Source organism: Magnolia sinica, chromosome 7, assembly GCF_029962835.1.
Source record: "Magnolia sinica isolate HGM2019 chromosome 7, MsV1, whole genome shotgun sequence".
Classification (NCBI taxonomy): domain Eukaryota; kingdom Viridiplantae; phylum Streptophyta; class Magnoliopsida; order Magnoliales; family Magnoliaceae; genus Magnolia; species Magnolia sinica.
The window spans coordinates 3,468,464-3,486,838 of NC_080579.1; the positions used below are offsets into that span (position 1 = coordinate 3,468,464).

Here is an 18,375-nt window from a genome sequence, read left to right on the forward strand (position 1 = left end):
CTCATTGTCCTTGTGGCAATCCAGCATGTCAAGGTTGTGTACACCTTGTACAAGAGTGAAACTAATAATGCTGTGAAGGATGGGTAACCCATATTCATTAGCATCTCCGTGCTACATAAAATCTTGCGTTCGTGAAATTTTTGATAGATGCATGTTGTGACCACCTAACTTTTAATCCTTATTCTTGGCTTTTCACAGAAAGTGAAATCTCAGGAGATCTAAAATTTTGGGTTTCTCTCAGATGTGATCTCAGAGAGAATAAGAGAGTTTGAAAAACAGAAAATGGATGAAGAAGTGAAACATATAAAGAGAAATTAGAAAATGAAAATCGATCATGAAGAAATTGTAAAATATTGCAACGGCATCATGTTTCTTTCATCTTTAATGATAAATTGAAATTATCATGAGGTTTCCCCAACAAAATAACTGTTAAATATTGCTTTATTTTCAACAGGCCAAGTTCTCTGGTTATGCTGAACGGGCAACTTCTCTGTTTGGAACTTAATTTGTAGATGTGGGGCCCATGATTGGCCTATCAAATTCATTTTGATCTTATGGCTCCCATCATGGATGGACCATTCCCAGAATACCTTCTCAATCGGTCAACTCTAACCTTCCCACTGTTGGCATGCAAATACATGGTTGAAAGGAAATGCACGATAAAACCACATTCAGCGGAGGAAAGACCTAGGACTCGATGTCTAGGGTCTTCCAATTTGAGAGATTTTGGGTGGGGGAATGATCCATCTATGATGAGGCTGTCAAATCAATGGTTTAGATAGACAAGACATGGCCTCCACATCTATAAGCCAACTTCTGAACAGGGAAGTTACTCGGTCTGAAGAAGTAGGGAACTTGGCCTCGATTTTCAAATCAAACTCTGATAAATTCATGTTTGTGCCAAAATGTGTTGCATTTGGTATTACAAATCTATGGTTATTCGCATTGTATAATCAAGTGTACATTTCAAATCACTGATATATGATGAAATCCTATGAACACAGGCAGAGCAATTGTGGATAAAATGCAAGCTGGATTTTATGCAGATCAAGGAAGCTGTAAAAATATCAGACATTCTCCTTCTAGAGAGCTCTATCAAGGCCAATCCGAGAGCAAGTTCTTTGACAAAAGGCAACCTACAGAAATTCATTAGTGTCCTGCCTTCCCAAATGAAGCAAGACCTTCTCAATTGTCTTAGCAAGCAAAACCTTCTAACCCGTGTTTCTGGTGAAGAAACGTCTAGAAGCTGGTTTATTGAGCATCTTGAATACCTATTTGGCTGGTATCCTGCTTCGAGACGACAGCTGGCTGCTCAATCGTTTCATAATGCAGGAGCAGCCTTTTTCTCCCATGGACCTGCCCCTGACCCTGCCCCTGGTCCTGGTCCCAGTCCCGGTCCTGCTCCTGACCCTGCCCCTGCCCCTGCCCCTGCCCCAGCCTCTGTAGTTGAACAACTTACTCACGGTCCTCCTACTCCACCTGCCAGTTCTCCAGCTCCAAGTGGCCCGCCCCATGTTGAGGATGCAGATATGTTTGATTTTGCATATCCAGATGATCCAAGCCTACAAACTTCACCTGATGTAGATGTACATAAAGCTCCAGTTAGGCATAGCCCTCGATCTCATCAACCGTCACAAAAGTACGCAACTAGCAAAACAATCATTGCCACCACCATTGCTCTAACTGCAGCTGGGACGTTTCTTTTTGCTGCGCTGCTCTTTTATTGCTTGAGCAGACGGCATAAGAAAAATGAATCAGGAGCTGGACGAAAGGATGATAAGCCCCTTCTCAATCTAAGCTTCAGTGATTTTTCTATTGGTATGGAAAACTACTTTGATCTTAGTACTTCTATCATAAACTTTCATGCGGGATTCGACTCTGAGTTTTTTCTTTAATTTTTAATTTTTATTGTTTTTTTATTTTAACTTTCAGGTTCTTCACAGAAGTCTTTTCATTTAGGAAATTCAATTAATGGAGAGAAGTTCGAAAATTTATCTGTTAGAAGTAGTCCAAACCATGTTGGGCACCTTTCATCTTTTGATATTAGCACCATTACCATAGAATCCAATGCCGCCAAGCCCTCCATGGCTGAAAATCAATTATCAGGTGCAGTTTTAGGAGTAATCAGAGCTTCGACCGAACCGTCTAATGCATCTAGCATTGCTAATCCACCATTACCACTTCCCCCCGGAATGATATCTCCTCCTATTAGGGCTGGACCTCCCACCCCTGGGCCACCACCCCAGCCTCCTGCCCATGGGCCACCGCCACCACCACCACCTATACCTGCTGGTATCAGGCCACCTGCCGCTCGCCCACCACCGCCACCAAAAGGTGCTGCCCCTCCTCGTCCGCCACCACCTTCTATTGCTTCGAGAACAACTCGACCTCCCCCACCTGGGCTTAACTGTCCTGGAATTGCTGGCCAGGGTCCTGGATCAGACAGCGATGGTGGAGCTCCGAAGACTAAGCTGAAGCCATTCTTTTGGGATAAAGTTCTTGCGACCCCTGGTCATTCAATGGTTTGGAATGAGATTAGTGCGGGTTCATTCCAGTAAGTTTCTACACTTCCATATCCGGATTCTTGCATATGATTTTGCACATAAGATCCCATGGGAACACAGGCTGGTATGTACAAGATCTGGGTCATTCATCTAGTGGGTCCAATGGACTAATGATCTCTGTTAAGGTTAGCTGTTTATATTTGGGCAAAGTTGATTTGAGGACTTGATTCGAGGAAAAGAAGGGCCTGTTTAGATTTGGGCAAAGTTGTGCCATGACTCGCAATCCATGGCATGCTGTCAAGGCTAGCTGGTCATGAACATGCTATTGCTAACTAGCTGTTCCGTCCCTTGTTCGTCAAACACCCAGGAATAAGGATTGGATAGATTGTGGCACATGGAGGGAAATAAAAGATTGGTTGGTGGCACACTTGCACATGTGCATGTGCACATTGATGGTGTGCCACATTTTTAGTACTTGAAGATTGATGGTGGCATGTATGCACATGTGGGGTGCTTGAACTTGGTCAGTTGCATATGTGGCACATTGAAAGATGTTATGCACATGCATGGATAAATATAATCTTCATGTACACTAAAACTATATAGTTTCACTGACAAGTACCACTTCTTCACCACAAACACCTTCATGGTCTAACGGTCACATATCCATGACTTAATTGTCCAAAAGTGCATGGGTTTTGGTGCACATGGGGGTTGACAACCATGTACTTGTACGGCTGTCCGTCATTAGTTGTCAGGGGCATGCCTTTGCCGAAATCGAAATATCCCCAAAGTGACCAACATTTTTTATCCTTTTCTGGTCAAGTAGTTATGATGTTCTGATCAATATGATGTTTTTTCCATATCCATATATGTTGTGGCCTGCCAGATGGGTGGCCCTGATCTTCTACATGCTTCCCACATGACCCCGAGGTAGCTCGTATGCAATCAGCATTCTTATCTTTTAGCATAGATGATGGAAATTTTAATATCAGGGTTATCCGATGTGCTAAAAGAATTGATTCTGTATTTACAGATTCAACGAGGAGATGATTGAAACTCTCTTCGGATATGCCGGTGCTGACAAACCCAAAAATGATCGCAAAAAAGAAAATTCATCCAATGAGCCTCCTAACCAGTACATTCAGATTCTTGATCACAGGAAGTCACAGAATATATCAATTCTTCTACGGGCGTTGAATGTCACATTGGAAGAAGTCTGCGATGCACTTGTAGAAGGTGATTTTTTTTTTTTTTTTTTTAATCCTTTCCCCCCCTTTCTGAAAGGATAGTTTCAGCTGAAGACTGATATTTTGTGAATGTTTTGTAGATAAGAAAAACAGAATGTCTGTCATGTATCATTGTATATAGGGGTGCACAGTGTGCTCTAGTGGTACTGGTACCACTGTAGGCTATTGTGGTACTGGGAAGATGTGGGGCCCACATGATGCATGAATGATATCCAGCCCAGCCATCACATGTGTCAGCACTGTTACCTCCCACGACCTAAAATTCAGGCTGATCCATAATCAGGTGGGCCACACCACTGTGAACATGTTGAGAGGGGAGACCCACCCTCAATTTATGTAGGGGAGGTCACCATGTATTTACATGGAATCCAGGCCATTCAGATTCTTCATTTGGCACCTTTTCAACTTAGGTGGGCTCTGATGAAAATCAAGGTTGGGTGTTCCCTCACAACTTGTTCCCTCTGCTTTGGCCCTGAGTTTTGGATCTACTGGGTGGGTTGGATGTTCTACACATATCATGTGGGCCCCATATCTGCCTGGTACCACCATAAGCTCACGTGGTATGGGTACCACTGTAGCGTGGCCCTCGTAAATATCTAAACTTGTATCTGGCCATGTATCATTGGAGGGTAGCTTAAATAGCAGTAGGCATTGGAAAAATGGCCTAAGCTTTGCTGCTGCAACCACCGGTGGAAAAATTTCCTTGCACTTCTATATGTTTGATATTATTGATATGATGCAGCTTGCAGTCTCAAAGATAGTATTTAAACATACTTTGCTTAATCACCACAACTATGCAAGATTAATTATTTGCCATTTCCTTTTTATTATATGGTTAATACCCCTTTGCATAATTGATTTGTATCTATGTTGCTTCCGCACAACTTGTGTCAGTGTCAGAGATGGTGACTTCTAAAACCCTGGTTGCTGACCTGTCTATAGAAATTTCATTATTATCATCTAAGCCTTATACCAATTCCCAACTAACTGGGGTTGCCTCTCTAAAAATATACTAAAATATCAGGCATTAATATACATGGCAAATGTTAATTTGAAATCCCAAAATTATAAAACAGTAGAGCTTGGTCCACGGGTGTGCAATAAAGTCGTGTACACGTCACACATGTGCCAGCATGGCATGACAGGTCTGAGATCCAATACACCCATCAAAAGGGTGCCACTATATTGATGCCCTAGGCCAATATTCAGGTTGATCCACTAGTCAGGTGGGGTACTGTTAGCAAAACGGTAACAGTACAGCACTGAAAAACTTGCTGAAGTTTTATAACCTATTCACCTGTTTCATTGAGCCCCAAATGCTGAATGGAGCAGATATATTTTTGGGAAAACATGTCGAAGGTTGGACCAACCCAATGGATGGATTGGTTCTTGCACCTGTACCATGCTGGCACATTGTGGCGTGTACATGAGCTTTGTTGCACATGAGCTTGCACTTAGCAAAGCTCAAAATTGCAATGAACTATTTTTATTTTTATTTTTATGTAAGGCTGCTTTTGGTTGCACCTAGTATCATGAAATTTCATGATTAATCAGTCAAATGATCATGAATATTAAACCTAAACATTTGTACGTTGAACCGTGACTGGCTGAGTGTTGGCCACAATTTCTAAAATATGCCATGTCCTCGTTATTGTGAAGGAATTATTTGTATGCAGTTATCTAACTATCAACCCATTTCCTGTTAATCATTATCCAATCAGGAAATGAAATTTCTACAGAATCCCTCCAGACACTGTTGAAGATGGCACCAAACTCAGAAGAAGAATTGAAGTTTAGGCTATATAGTGGTGATCTTTCCCAACTTTGCCCTGCAGAACGGTTCCTAAAGGCATTGGTGGAAATTCCTTTCGCTTTTAAACGGATGGATGCATTGCTTTTCTTGGGTTCTCTCCAAGAGGAAGCCTCAGGCATTAAGGAGTCTTTTTCAACTTTAGAGGCAAGTCTCCAGATATCATCTCATTTTTATCTCTTATGAGAACTAATCTACTACTGGTCAAATAGTATGAACGAATTTTTCATTCCATGTGATTTTTTTTTTTCCCTTCATGTTTTCCCTTGAAAATATTGGATGCTTTCAAGGGGCAGATCATTGTCAAAATGAGTTGCTAGGTATAGTCAGCCTACAACCAGTTGTACATGAACAGTTATACGTCATTTCGTATTGGTTTCAGTATTGATAATATTGGCTGATATTATTGGTATTGCAGGTGTCCGATACTAAACAACTAGGGAATTATATAATTCCATGGTATCACCAGTAATATCGCATTGTATCGACGATATCGTGCAGTGTTTTGAAATATGGCAAGATATTTTTAGGATTCTTTATAAAGTTCCCTGATATTGCTGATACATTATGCATCCCCGCCACCAATAATAATAAAAATAAAAAAAAAATAAAAATAAATTCTATAACTCTTCATGATTCATGTTAACAGAACCAATCACTTGCCTGCTCGTGTGGAGGCCTTGGACCTTTCCCCCTGATCAATCCTGGTTTAGATGCTGCTCGCTGTTTGGTTACCCTTTGAAATCACTTGCTTCGTAACATGCCTCCGGGCCTTTTTCTTTAATAAAGCATTATCAACTGAGGAAAAAAAAAAAAAAAAACCCAAAACATTCAAAGCTCACAACAATGGCCAAACACAAAATAGTTCTGTTGTTGTGTTAGTGGATGAGTTTTATTTGGTTGATGCACTTTATGCAGATTTTTTTTTTCTTCTTCTTTCTTTCTTTTATTGTTGGTATTTGTTTTTGGTTACTGGTACATGTGTGTTGATTAATTTCTAGGACTTTCAACCGGCCAGGCTTAAGTTTGTCCGGTCCATATTTTGAACTATAAAGTTCGTTCTACTTTTGCAGATATTCCCTAAAAAATTACCCATTTATTCCCATCTCTTTGCCTTTGTACATAACAGGTAGCTTGCAAGGAACTCAGAAGCAGTAGACTTTTCTTGAAACTCTTAGAAGCCATCCTAAAAACCGGAAACCGCATGAACGATGGTACCTACCGTGGGGGTGCACGGGCTTTCAAGCTTGACACACTCATGAAGCTATCAGATGTCAAAGGAACTGATGGCAAGACCACGCTCTTGCACTTTGTCATCCAAGAGATAATCCGCTCTGAGGGCGTGCGAGCTGCACGTACTTCCCAGCCGAGCATGAGCGTTTCAAGCATGAACTCGGAAGACATCTCCGACGATCTCCCCAGTGAAACAGAAGACCATTACCATACCCTTGGCCTTCAGGTGGTTTCAAGGTTAAGCGGGGAGCTTGAGAATGTCAGGAAGGCAGCAGCAACAGATGCTGACACGTTAACAAACTCGGTGGAGCACCTAGGCCATGGGCTATTGAAGACAAAGGATTTTTTGAACTCGCTGTTGAAAAGCTCGGCGGAAGAAGATGGGTTTCTTCGTGCACTTAAGGGTTCTATAGAGCAAGCGGAGGTTGACGTTCATTGGCTGCTTACAGAGGAGAAGAGGATACGGTCATTGGTGAAGAGCACCACCGATTACTTCCATGGGCAGGCTGGGAAAGATGAAGGATTTCATCTGTTTGTGATAGTGCGGGATTTTCTTGGCTTGGTGGATAAGATATGCAAAGATGTTGAGAAAGAAGCGTTAAAGAAGGTAAGAAAGACACCGTCAGTTAACAAGGAAGCGCCAACGGTGCCACCTGTTCTAGATCCCCGGAAGCTGCTTTTCCCGGCGATTAGGGACCATCGGATGGATAGTTCCAGTTCTGACGATGAGAGCTGATCTCTGTAGCTTTCTCTTCACTGGCAGAGGTATGTGGTTTTCGTTTTCTTGGAAGATCACAGATATCTTTTAGCTGAATAATTTCTCTAATGAACAATTCATATCATTACATGATGCGCATAGATTAGCGGGATGTAATGCTACTTGTGGTCACTCATCTGCAGTCACCAAACCCAAAAACTCAAGCGTGCCAATTCTGCACCTGTGCAACGTTAGGGCCATTCATCAGGCAGGGCCCACATTTAATGGGCCTTCACTCGGAAAGTCAGTGGGCCACGTTTGTATATCGAACGAGGACCATTATCCTTTCTCGACCATCCATTTTCTTTTTGCATACCTGTGGCCATGCTTTGCAAATCAGTTTTTGTGTATTGAATCATCCACCACAGATATGGCCTGTATTGGGCTGTTTCAGGCAAGCATGGGCTGGACAGCTGTATCGTTCATGGATGGTACCGGTATGTAGGTGTTGGACGATATGTCCAACCTTGCCCGTGGACTGGCCTGATTTTTAGGCTAGGGCGCAATGATGGTGAGACCCACCTTAGGAACAGCCCGGATCTCGCATTCTCTCACTTGCACTCATAGGGTGTGTGTTGGGACGGAGCCACTGCATATGCAATGGAGTAGCATTACTCAAGTGTATCAAAACCTTTCCTTGCACCTAGTTGCATTTGGACTTGTTGGCATCAGCATCACTTATCTAGGCAGTCCATTGAAAATATCACACTGATTGGATATCCAAAACCGTAAAGTTGTGGCATGCAAAAATGGACGGGCACGGTTGTGCTCGGAAGATAGGTCTAGTTGCAGATGCTTAGACCATCAGATTGATGTGATTTTTGACAGATAGGCAATGCGCATGCCAACGATTCCAAATGCAACTAAGTGCATTCAGAAGGTTTCCATACACTCAGTTCACCATCTTCAAATTTTTGCATGCATAAATCTGAATCATCTGTTGGTTTTTCGGATGGCATTTACTCAGACAATTGCAAAGACGTTGGCAGAGAGGCAAGGGAAAATGCATGGGCTCTCTTTCGTTGATCTCCGGTCCCGGCATATGCAGCTTGCATCGAGCTTTTCGAATCCCCTTCAACACTCTTCTGTAGATTGCCTCCTGTAGATTATGATGAAAAAAAAAAAAACAAGGAATTGATTCTTTTTCCTGGTTGAGCAGGAGAAGGCAATTCGAATATACATCTTATCAAGAGATTACACTTGCAACGAATGGCTTTGAAATTAGAGAGGCCCAGAAATTGCAATCCAAATTCCGAAACCTGCAATGCCGCCTCATTGCATTACATGGCCGATATGGGGGAGTCAACAAGGATCAGTTCTCGACATGGGATTCGAATATGGGGCCTTTCTAAGGCCCAACTTGTGCATTAAAAGGTAGTGTGAATGTTGTTTTGTCTCTTTGGGTGTGTTTGGTTGCACCAAATTTCAGAAAATATCATGAAATTCTGCACCAAATTGGACTGATTAATCATGAAATTTCATGATATTTGGTACAACCAAGCACACCCTTTATTCGTAATTATATATTTTTTTTACACATTCTGTAAAAAAGGGAAAGCAATTGATTGGTTGCTGTTGAAAGATTTGAAACTGACACATTATTTAGTTTTAGAGGAGTGATTGTTGGCATTTTAAAGTGGCTTGTGTTGAGATTTGATGAAATGTGATTGCTGATTATGGTACTGGATCTAGTCCATGGATCATTACGTAGGCCCACTTTGGATGTACCCTAGACAGAGAATTGGGTTGTTCCACACCAATTAGGTGGGCACACGGGTATTGAAGCGAGTGGTTAAAATAAATCCATCAGATCGTACGCGATGATGAATGATCGATTTCGTGATTTGGTGATCAACCTGATAATAAATTAGGTTTGCCTGGCCTTTGATCTTTAAAAAAATGTAAGGTAAGTTTGTAGGCAGAATTTGGGTAGGTAGATAGCTGTGAGGTCCACTAGCTTAATATGGGTCCATTAAATTCCTTCAAAAGGTTTGTGAGATCGTGTTCAACTTTGTGATGATCTCCTTCTTTGCATTTAATGGGTTTAAGTGGGCCAAAATAGAGAAACAATCCAGACAGTCAAATTTGCCAGCAGATGTTTTTATTTTTATTTTTATTTTTTATTTTTTATTTTATTTTTTAAATAAAAAAAAAAAAACTACTTGGGTTAAGCCCATTTGGGATGGGCATGAACTTCGGTGGTAGAAATGATGATCCTCATGTGAATCAATAAAAATCTTACCTCTTGGATAATTCAACCATGATCAACGATATTATATATATATAGACACACACCTTTGCACATGTGTCATGGTACGGAATTTGAATGGCCCACGCGGCACCCCTTGAAACCCTAAACCCTAAGGGCCTGTTTGGCCGGGTGGATTGGAAGGGATTGAATGGTATTAGGGTGGATGGCATGGATTTCAAGGTAACGATGATGTTGTCAGTGGATTGTCTTAAGATCCATGGGATTGCTATATCAAGTCTGTTTGGCAGGCCCGGCCAATCCCGAGATTAAACCTTCCCATCCCTTCCAATCCCTCGAACCAAACATGTCCCAGGCAAATTTGAGCAGATTAGGGTGGATTGGATGAGATTTAAAGGTAATGATGTTGTCAGTGAATTGTCTTAGGGCTTGTTTGGCCGGGCAGATGGTATGGGAGTAGATTGTATTAGAAGGGATTGGAAGGAGCACTCCCGGGATTGGCCGGGCGTGCCAAACAGGCACGTTGAACTTCTGCCTGGATTGGAGCAATCCCATGGGATTGCCAGCAATCCACTGACATCACTATCATTACCTTGAAATCCACCCAATCCCTCCTAATCTCATCTATTTTGCCTGGGACATGTTTGGGTGGATGGATTGGAAGGGATTGGCCAAGCGGGCCAAACATACTCGGTGGTAGATTCCCTGGATATAGCAATCCCCCATCAATCCACTGACCTGCCATCCACCCTAATACAATCTAATCCCATGGGATGGCCCCGTCCAAACACGCCCTTAAGATCCATGGGATTGCTATATCCCGGGATCAGGTCGCCCAGTCTGTTTGGCACGCCCGGCCAATCTCAGGATTTAACTTCCAATCCCTTCCAATCCGCCCGGTCAAACGGGCCCTAAACGGTTTCCTCACTTGATTTGCATTTATCTTTGCTATGGCCCACTAGAGTTTTGGATTAGGTTGGAAATTGGGCCCATGAGTTTCAAGCGGTGCCGCATCATGTGGACCACTCAGATTCTATGCCCATGATACGTGTACAAAGGTGCATGACTCAACAGGCGCACGATAGAATTCCCTCCAAAAAGCGAACGAGAGAGAGAGAGAGAGAGAGAGAGAGAGAGAGAGAGAGAGAGAGAGAGATGGTAATGTTAGGTCGACCTCATGGGAACTTCCCATCAAGCTGTGTGGGCCCCACCGTGATGTGTGTTGAACATCTACCCCATCAGTCAGATGCACCATTCCAAGGTGGGCCTTGGGCTTAAAAATCAAGTCATTCCATGACAAAGGTGGGCCAGACCACATACAACAGCTGATACGGGTTACCCTCCCATTAAAACATTCGTAATCATTTATTGGGCTCACCTAGATGTGATTCACAAATCCAACCCATCCATTGTATGTGTCCCACTTGGATGAGAGGTCAGACCAAGTTTCAACCGCATTCAAAACTAAGGCGGGCCTACTAAATGCTTTTATATATTTTAGGCATGTCTTCATATGGTTTTAGATGGTCTCGCCCACATGGGTTCCGTATACGGCAGGTTTTTGGATATCCCATAATCTAAAGGGGACCCATGAATTGCACGGTGTTGATGTTCAACACACATCATAGTGGGCCCACACAGCTGGAACTCATGGGAAGTCCCCATGAGGTCAACCTTACATTACCATCCCCCCACATGCACACTGTTCCCACGTTATTTGCGAACTTTGATGTCAACCGTAAAATCTTGCGTATGGTTTAGATGACTTGCGAGTTTAAGAGTGAGTTTCCGTCATACGCACCTTGTGGAGAGATGCTCTCTCTTGTAATGCAAGTTTTCTATTGAAGTCTTTCACAAAAAGTTCCTGCATTGGGATGCTAGGTGAGGCCCACCATAATGTTTGTAAGAAATCCATCCCATCCATCCGTTTTACGAGAACATTTTAGTTCATTAGACCAAAATTGGAGTGGATCTAGTGCGCTGCAAGAGAAGAAACAATGGGAATTGACAGAAGTTTTGAATCAGGCTAATATTTATGTTCTTAGTCCATCCCGGTAAAAATGACATCATGAACATTATGAACGGTATGGATAGCATATAAACATCACTGTCAAGCCAGGGAGGTTTCATTGGTAGGAATTTCCTTACCCACCTTTTCCTATAGTGCGGCCACACCATCATCATAGTGGGTCAGCACTGTTGGACAGATTGGATGGTATACACATACCACATGTGGTTCCCAACAATTGATCTTGGAGAATTTTAGAACACTGTACTTTATTTTCTATGATCTATCTTATACTTTATTTTCTATGATCTGGCCCACCTGATGTTTGGCTTCTCCTGATTTTTTAAGCAAGGTAAACATCTTGATGATGGTGAGCACCTGTTGGACGGGTGGGATGCCATCCAGACATCAGGTGGGCCCCACAATAGCTGTGTTGGTACCTGTAGAAATTAAAAATTCAAGTTCACAAACCGTTTTTCAAATAACACACGTTTTATTCAATATTCCTTTATTTATTTTTTGGTACATGGTATGAGTCCATAGCCATGGCCCATTAAATCCTACGGTGAAAATTCAAGAATGGATCCCAGCCCAGGAAATAAAACGTCAGAACGGTTGCGATACACGCACACACTTCTCACGTATACATAATATTCATGATCAGATCATGACCGTGCATAGATGGTCCATGTGAAAATTACAATGATAAGGTGACCCACATATGATTATTACTTTTTTAGACGGTCAGGATTACCTGATCAGTGCCATTTTCAAACTACGGACCATCTGCGGTAGGTTCTATAAATGGACGGTCCGGATTAATAGTACTCTCTAATCTCTACCGTCTGATCTCCCAAGTAGCCCACTAATTGAAGCTGATGGCGTACACAGGCGTTTTATTTGGGTAAAACAGCCCAAAGCTCCGTTCCTCTTCAGTCTCCTTTAGATTCTCGTTGAACATAGCAAACACATAAGTCTCAATGGGCCCAGGCTTCTTCGGTGTACCTTTTGCCACGTGGCGGATCAGATTTTGATTGTACGTCTGAGAATTCTCCTTGGTGGCCCACTCTCCCCCAGCGGACGGCCAGCCGCTTTCCAATATCACGATCTTCACAGATGGCCCACCTGCTTTCTCTACAGCAAAGTAGAGTGTATCCACCATAGCATCAAAAAGGTTCTGGTACCCATCCTGATTAACGGCTGTGGATGTGAACAGAACGTAGGAAAGGTCGATCTGACCGTTGAATTTCTTAGTGAAGTAGGGGTATACATTGGCTAGAAGTGGGGCCCCCGTCTCCACTAGGAAACTGATGATGGGCCTCATGTATTGGGCCGCAGTGGTGTTGAAGATCCCCTGCGATGGACGGACGTAGGAATTTTCAAGGATGTTTGGATAAACGGCTGTGGACACTTTGATCTGATCTTGTAGGCCCACCGATCGGATTGCGTTGTAGATGTTTCGCATGGCTGGAAGCACCTGAGCCGCACGATCATAGCTGCCTGTCTTTGTATCAGGGAACACCTCATTACCGACGGAAATGTACCGGAATTTGACATCTGAACCGTAGGTTACTATGTTATCACGGACCCAGTTGTTTGCAGCCGTTGGATCTGCCATCTTTTCCAGTTCGTCGTTGGTGACACCCACTGTGACCTCGATGCCGGACCCCCGGAATGCATCGAGTGCGTTTTGATTTGCATCGAAGATTCTCATCCGTTGGACGTTGATCGATTTATAAAGTTCAACAACTTCAGGTTCGGAAGGTAAACCATCGATCGTGGCCGTCCGTCCATAACATATGCCAATGGATTGTGCACCTGCATTGTAGTAGTACGAAATCAAATTCAATATGCCTTTTGGTAAATTAGGACCGTTGATGGTCCATGTGGTGATGAAGTTACTGATCAGAGATCCTCACTGTCCATACATGTGGACCATTGATGACTTTTTTCACAATAGATGTAGACTAAGGACGACGAAGATCTTGGATCAATGAGGTTTTCACCTTGTGGCCCATTTACGGTGGGACTTACAAATTGAACGGTCCAGATATGGTATCATGAAGGATAAAACTACCTGATTTTTTTGAGCCATAATATCTAACCATTATTTCCTATCAGTTGAAAGGTCAGATTTCTCACACGTGTTCTACATTACCACGTGTGATTGTGTCTAAGTAGGTTCCTCTTTGTGTGGGCCACTGATCAAAAGCGATTAGTGTTGAAAATCAGTGGTTTTAAAAATAATAAAAATGAAAATTCAAAATTTTCAAAATTTTGGGATTTTCCTGTCAAAGTACTTTTTTAATTTTTTGAATTAAAAAGTGCGGTGTGTGTGCTTTGTCCCACGTCGGAAATGCAAAGAATAGTTTTGTGGTTTATATGAGATGTTGAGAAGGGTATTCTTACTTAGAGATTTTTGGTGGAGATGAAACATGGATTGTTCGCACTGGCACGCATGCACGCACGCATGCACGTGCGCGCTCGCTCGGGCACGGGCGTGGGCGTGGGCAGTGAGGCAGTAGTGGCGCTAGATGGTGCACTTTGCACTTCCTAAAGTGGTCGCTCCCTCGCGAACTGGTGCGATGGGTCTGGTCAGAGCCTTAGGGCGGTGTGGATCTAAGTTGGAAATAAGCCTGGGTTTTATAGGTGACTGAGAACGGTCGGATCTTAAATCTGAAACGTCCAGCCGTTTTCATAAACAGATAGCTACCTTAAAAGCCACAACGGTCCGAAAACGGACGGGCCAAGATGATCCAACGGTCAGATTTACAGATCTAATGACAAGAAACGTCTGGGATTAATGGACAACAGCCAGAAACGTTTTTCAAACGTTCTAGACTATTGAATACCACACAACAATGGATCTAAACTTGAGGCCTATATAAACTGGACTATTCCAGTTCGATTTCATCATTTCAACACACCATCTCTCCCATTAAATCAAATACAGTCCATAGCTCCATTTTAGAATATTGTTATCATCTCCATCTTCTAAGTCTGCCAGAAGAAATCTATTGTGTTAAAACTGTTCCATAGTGGATCTATCGTGATTGCTGCACGCTGGATCCAGATAAGGCTTGTTTTATCCTGGGAGCAATTCCTCTGTAACCCATCAGCAGTTGATAAGGGGGCGAATCACGCTTTAAGGACAGCATATTTTATACGTGATTCAGCCTAGGGATAATTTATTTTTCTATTTTTTATATTTTCAGTGTATTTAAAAGGAATTTTTGCAACAATTAGCTCCCAGTATAGGTGATTTCCAAGACACCTGATGCCCACCATGAGCTGTGTATCTGTCAGATCAACGGTTTGGATCACCGAACCATGGCCCACAGTTCATGTGCATTAGCAAACTGTAACCATTTGTGACGAGGGCCATAAAATACACCAGCCAGCTAGCCGGTGTCAAAGCTATGTCGGCCCGCTATGATATATGGGTTTCATCGATGTTTGTAGTCCATCTATTTTGTCGTCTCATTTTAGGGCATGAGCTCAAAATAAGGGAAATTACCTATGAAAACTTCTCAAGGCCATACGTTTTGGATTAAACTCTGTGAGGCACACCATATATGTATGTCTTATCCACACCGTCCATCCATTTTCAACTCATTTTAGGGTATGAGGCCAAATTGGAGCACATCGGCACGCAGGGAAGGTCACGAGGTTGAGCACCGTCTTCTTCAAGGGGATAACTATTCCGAATCCACAGAACTTCTTTGGACTACTCACAGAGACTTCTCAAATCCACATGGAGGGGAGCAAAAAAATAGAAAATAAATTCTATAAAATTAGAAATTGATTGATGAATGAAATGAACGAGTTCACAACCCGTTAAATAGAGATACTAATCAATGGAAGAAATTTTAGAATCAATCTACTACTAAAATTTCTAGAATTTGTAACTTACTGTAAATAGTAAACTTACTATTTATAGACCTTCATGATGTCTACTAGTGCGCAAGGTTTTCGGCCAAAATAATAAGTGTCCTATTTGCCTTCACCAAGCTGTTCTCCTAATTATTATTCAAAGCACTTTTCGGCCCAACTCCTGAAGGGTTAATGGAGGAAGAGTTATAATCAAACTAAATAGTAAAAACAGAATTAAAATAGAAACAACCTTCGATGTGAAGGTATTTCACAAATCCGACTTGTGCAACCTAGCATAGTGGGTTGGGTGGCTAAAGTAACTCGTCCTACCTCAAAATGATATATTTTTCATTCGACTTGATCTGATTTGCAAGATATGTCTGTTTTAAGTTCTGACGGTCCAGATCATCTCTGTCTTCGATCGGGCCTTTTCTCGTCCATCTTGGCCATGAAATTATCCATGACTTGCTCTACATCAAGAGCTAAAGTAGACCACACCATAACATCTACCATAAAAACCTTCCTAGGCCTTACAGTGATGTCTATTAGCCATCCAACTTGTTCATAAGGTTATGAATGCAGGGAAAACACAAATATCAGCTTGATACAAAACTTTCATGTTCCTTGTAAGAAAATTTCAATGGTGGGCGTTTATTTCACATGAGATTTGGCCCACTTGAGCTTTGGATATGTTTTAATTTTGGGCGCATCCCTTAGAATGAGCTGTTAAAATGAATGGAATGCATGATAAGACATGTACATCATGTGGGCTCCACTGACCCAGTACGTAATCCACTACTGTTCGGAACGTATGCACATATTTGCCTCAATGTATGGGGCCTGACTTGGTGATGTAGAGTGGGTCATGGATGGCTTCATGGGCAAGATGGATCAGAAAAGGCTAGGTCATTGACAGAAGTGATTCGAACCATCAGACCTTAAATCGTGCGTATTTCGTAAGCTACTTTAGCCACCTAACCCACTAAGCCGAATTTGTGATATATAATCAGATTGACACTTAAAATCCCATTTTATTTTCATTTTTACTATTTATAGTAAGTTTTAGTTTGAGTATAACTCTTCATCAGTTGGGCTTTAGGAGTTGCACCTAACGTGAAAAGTGTTTAGAATAATTAGGAGAATGTCATGATTCGGCCAAATAGGACACTTACTATTTTTGGCCAAAATCATTGCGCACTAGTGGAAATCACGACTGTTTAGTATGTCACAAATTCTAAGAGTTTTAGTTGTAGTTTGATTCCAAAACTTTCATAACTTAGTATCCCTATTTAAAGGGGTGTAAACTCGTTTATTTGATTCATCAATCAATTTCAAATTTTATAGAATTTATTTTTTTATTTTTTCTTGTTCTTTTCCTTGTGGATTCGAGAAGTCTCTGCCCGAAGTCCAGAGAAATTTCGTGGATTTAGAACAGCTATCCCCTTGAGGAAGAAGATGCTCCACCTCACGTCCTTCCGCATGTCACTTGGCTGGGACCAGAACCGGAATGTGGGTCATACCTTGCCGTGGGCTAACCTTGACATACACAATTAATCTATTTTGTCAACTTATTTTATGGTATGGGCCTAAAACGAAGTAGGCACAAATTAAAGGTGGACCACACCATATGAATTAGTGGTCATTGAACTCTACTGTTGAAAACTTTATATAAGACCAGTGTAATGTTTATTTGCCAAATCCGGATCCTCTACTTGCCTCAAATAGAAAAGTCCCATCGGTCCACACCATTACTGACGTTGTCAGCGCTGCTACATTAAATACAACATTAGATGATGTGGTCCAATCGGATTGCAACAAATAGAAGTTTACTGTTTATGACAAGCAAATGATTCAAATTCTTATTTGGCATAGAAACTGTTGATTAGGTCAGACAAAACCTGAATGAAGGAAAACACAAATATAACTCTATACAAAAATTTTGTGGCTCACAAACAGTTTTTAATAGTTATTCACTACGGTCTACTGTTATCTGTAGTGTGGACCACCTGAAATTTGTATCTGCTTCATTTTTTGACTGGTTCTATAAAATGAGTTGGGAAAATAGATGGACAGAGAGGTAGGCCCCACATCCAGGGTACCACTTACATAGCTGGTTCCGGCGACATCATAGACCGGCCTGACCAGCCTGACTGAATCAGCTACCATGGATATAGTGGAGACAGAGAGATGAGCAAGTGGAGAGAGAGAGATACCTGTTATTTCGAAGCTCCCCATCAGTGCCCCGATAAGAAGGATTGTAGCAAGCTTGGAAAGGTAGCCATTTTCAGTGAAGGTAGCCATTCTGTTGTCTAATGCTTTCATCCTTCACAGAAGGCCTCTTATATAGTTATATGGATGGAAGGAAGCGGATTCCTGCAGTGCCATGACGCGGTCCAAGCTCCATGGGGCCCGTTGTGTCGCTTGTGTTTTATCCACACTGTCCATTCGTTTTTTCAGCTCATTTTAAGGCATAAGACCAAAAATAGTGCAGATCCAAAACTCAAGTGGACCACATCACAGAAAAAAATGGATATTGAACGTCCACTGTTGAAAACTTCCTAAGGCTGTTTTATTTTCCATCCAACCTGTTCATAAGGTAACACTGACCTGGATGAAGGAAAAAAAAATGGTATAATCCAAGACTTTTATAGTCTAGATGAAGTTTTCATTGGTAGACATTCAATCCTCACTGTTTTCTATGGTGTACTCTACTTGTTCTTTGGATCCACAT

At 42.1% G+C, this 18,375-nt stretch overlaps 2 protein-coding genes across 8 annotated transcripts in view; one reads left to right on the forward strand and one right to left on the reverse strand.

Annotated features, from left to right (window-relative positions):
• Positions 1-9,159, forward strand: part of LOC131250866 (formin-like protein 3) — a 28,525-nt gene extending 19,366 nt beyond the window's left edge. For 6 of the 7 annotated variants that reach the window (XM_058251242.1, XM_058251243.1, XM_058251238.1 and 3 more), the window contains 6 exons: positions 1,005-1,818; positions 1,933-2,554; positions 3,541-3,743; positions 5,476-5,715; positions 6,698-7,562; positions 8,522-9,159. In XM_058251242.1, coding sequence (XP_058107225.1) covers positions 1,005-1,818; positions 1,933-2,554; positions 3,541-3,743; positions 5,476-5,715; positions 6,698-7,533 — 2,715 coding nt within the window. In that variant the 3' untranslated portion in view covers positions 7,534-7,562; positions 8,522-9,159. The remainder of the gene's footprint in view (positions 1-1,004; positions 1,819-1,932; positions 2,555-3,540; positions 3,744-5,475; positions 5,716-6,697; positions 7,563-8,521) is intronic. The other variant, XM_058251240.1, reaches the window with a different exon arrangement.
• A 3,331-nt stretch (positions 9,160-12,490) lies between these two features.
• On the reverse strand, positions 12,491-17,984 carry LOC131251907 (glucan endo-1,3-beta-glucosidase, acidic-like). The gene is made up of 2 exons (XM_058252903.1): positions 17,858-17,984; positions 12,491-13,589 (listed from the first exon to the last, which is right to left on the reverse strand). The coding sequence occupies exons 1-2, from the start codon at positions 17,964-17,966 to the stop codon at positions 12,637-12,639; spliced, it is 1,062 nt and encodes a 353-aa protein (XP_058108886.1). The 5' UTR covers positions 17,967-17,984; the 3' UTR covers positions 12,491-12,636.
• Positions 17,985-18,375: the final 391 nt, after the last annotated feature.

Bases quoted from the DNA above. Each gene is read 5' to 3' on its own strand.
- LOC131251907 (XM_058252903.1), bottom strand. From the start codon at position 17,966: ATGAAAGCATTAGACAACAGAATGGCTACCTTCACTGAAAATGGCTAC. The intron at 13,590-17,857 runs GTATCTCTCTCT...ACTACAATGCAG, and splicing joins GGGGAGCTTCGAAATAACAG to GTGCACAATCCATTGGCATA.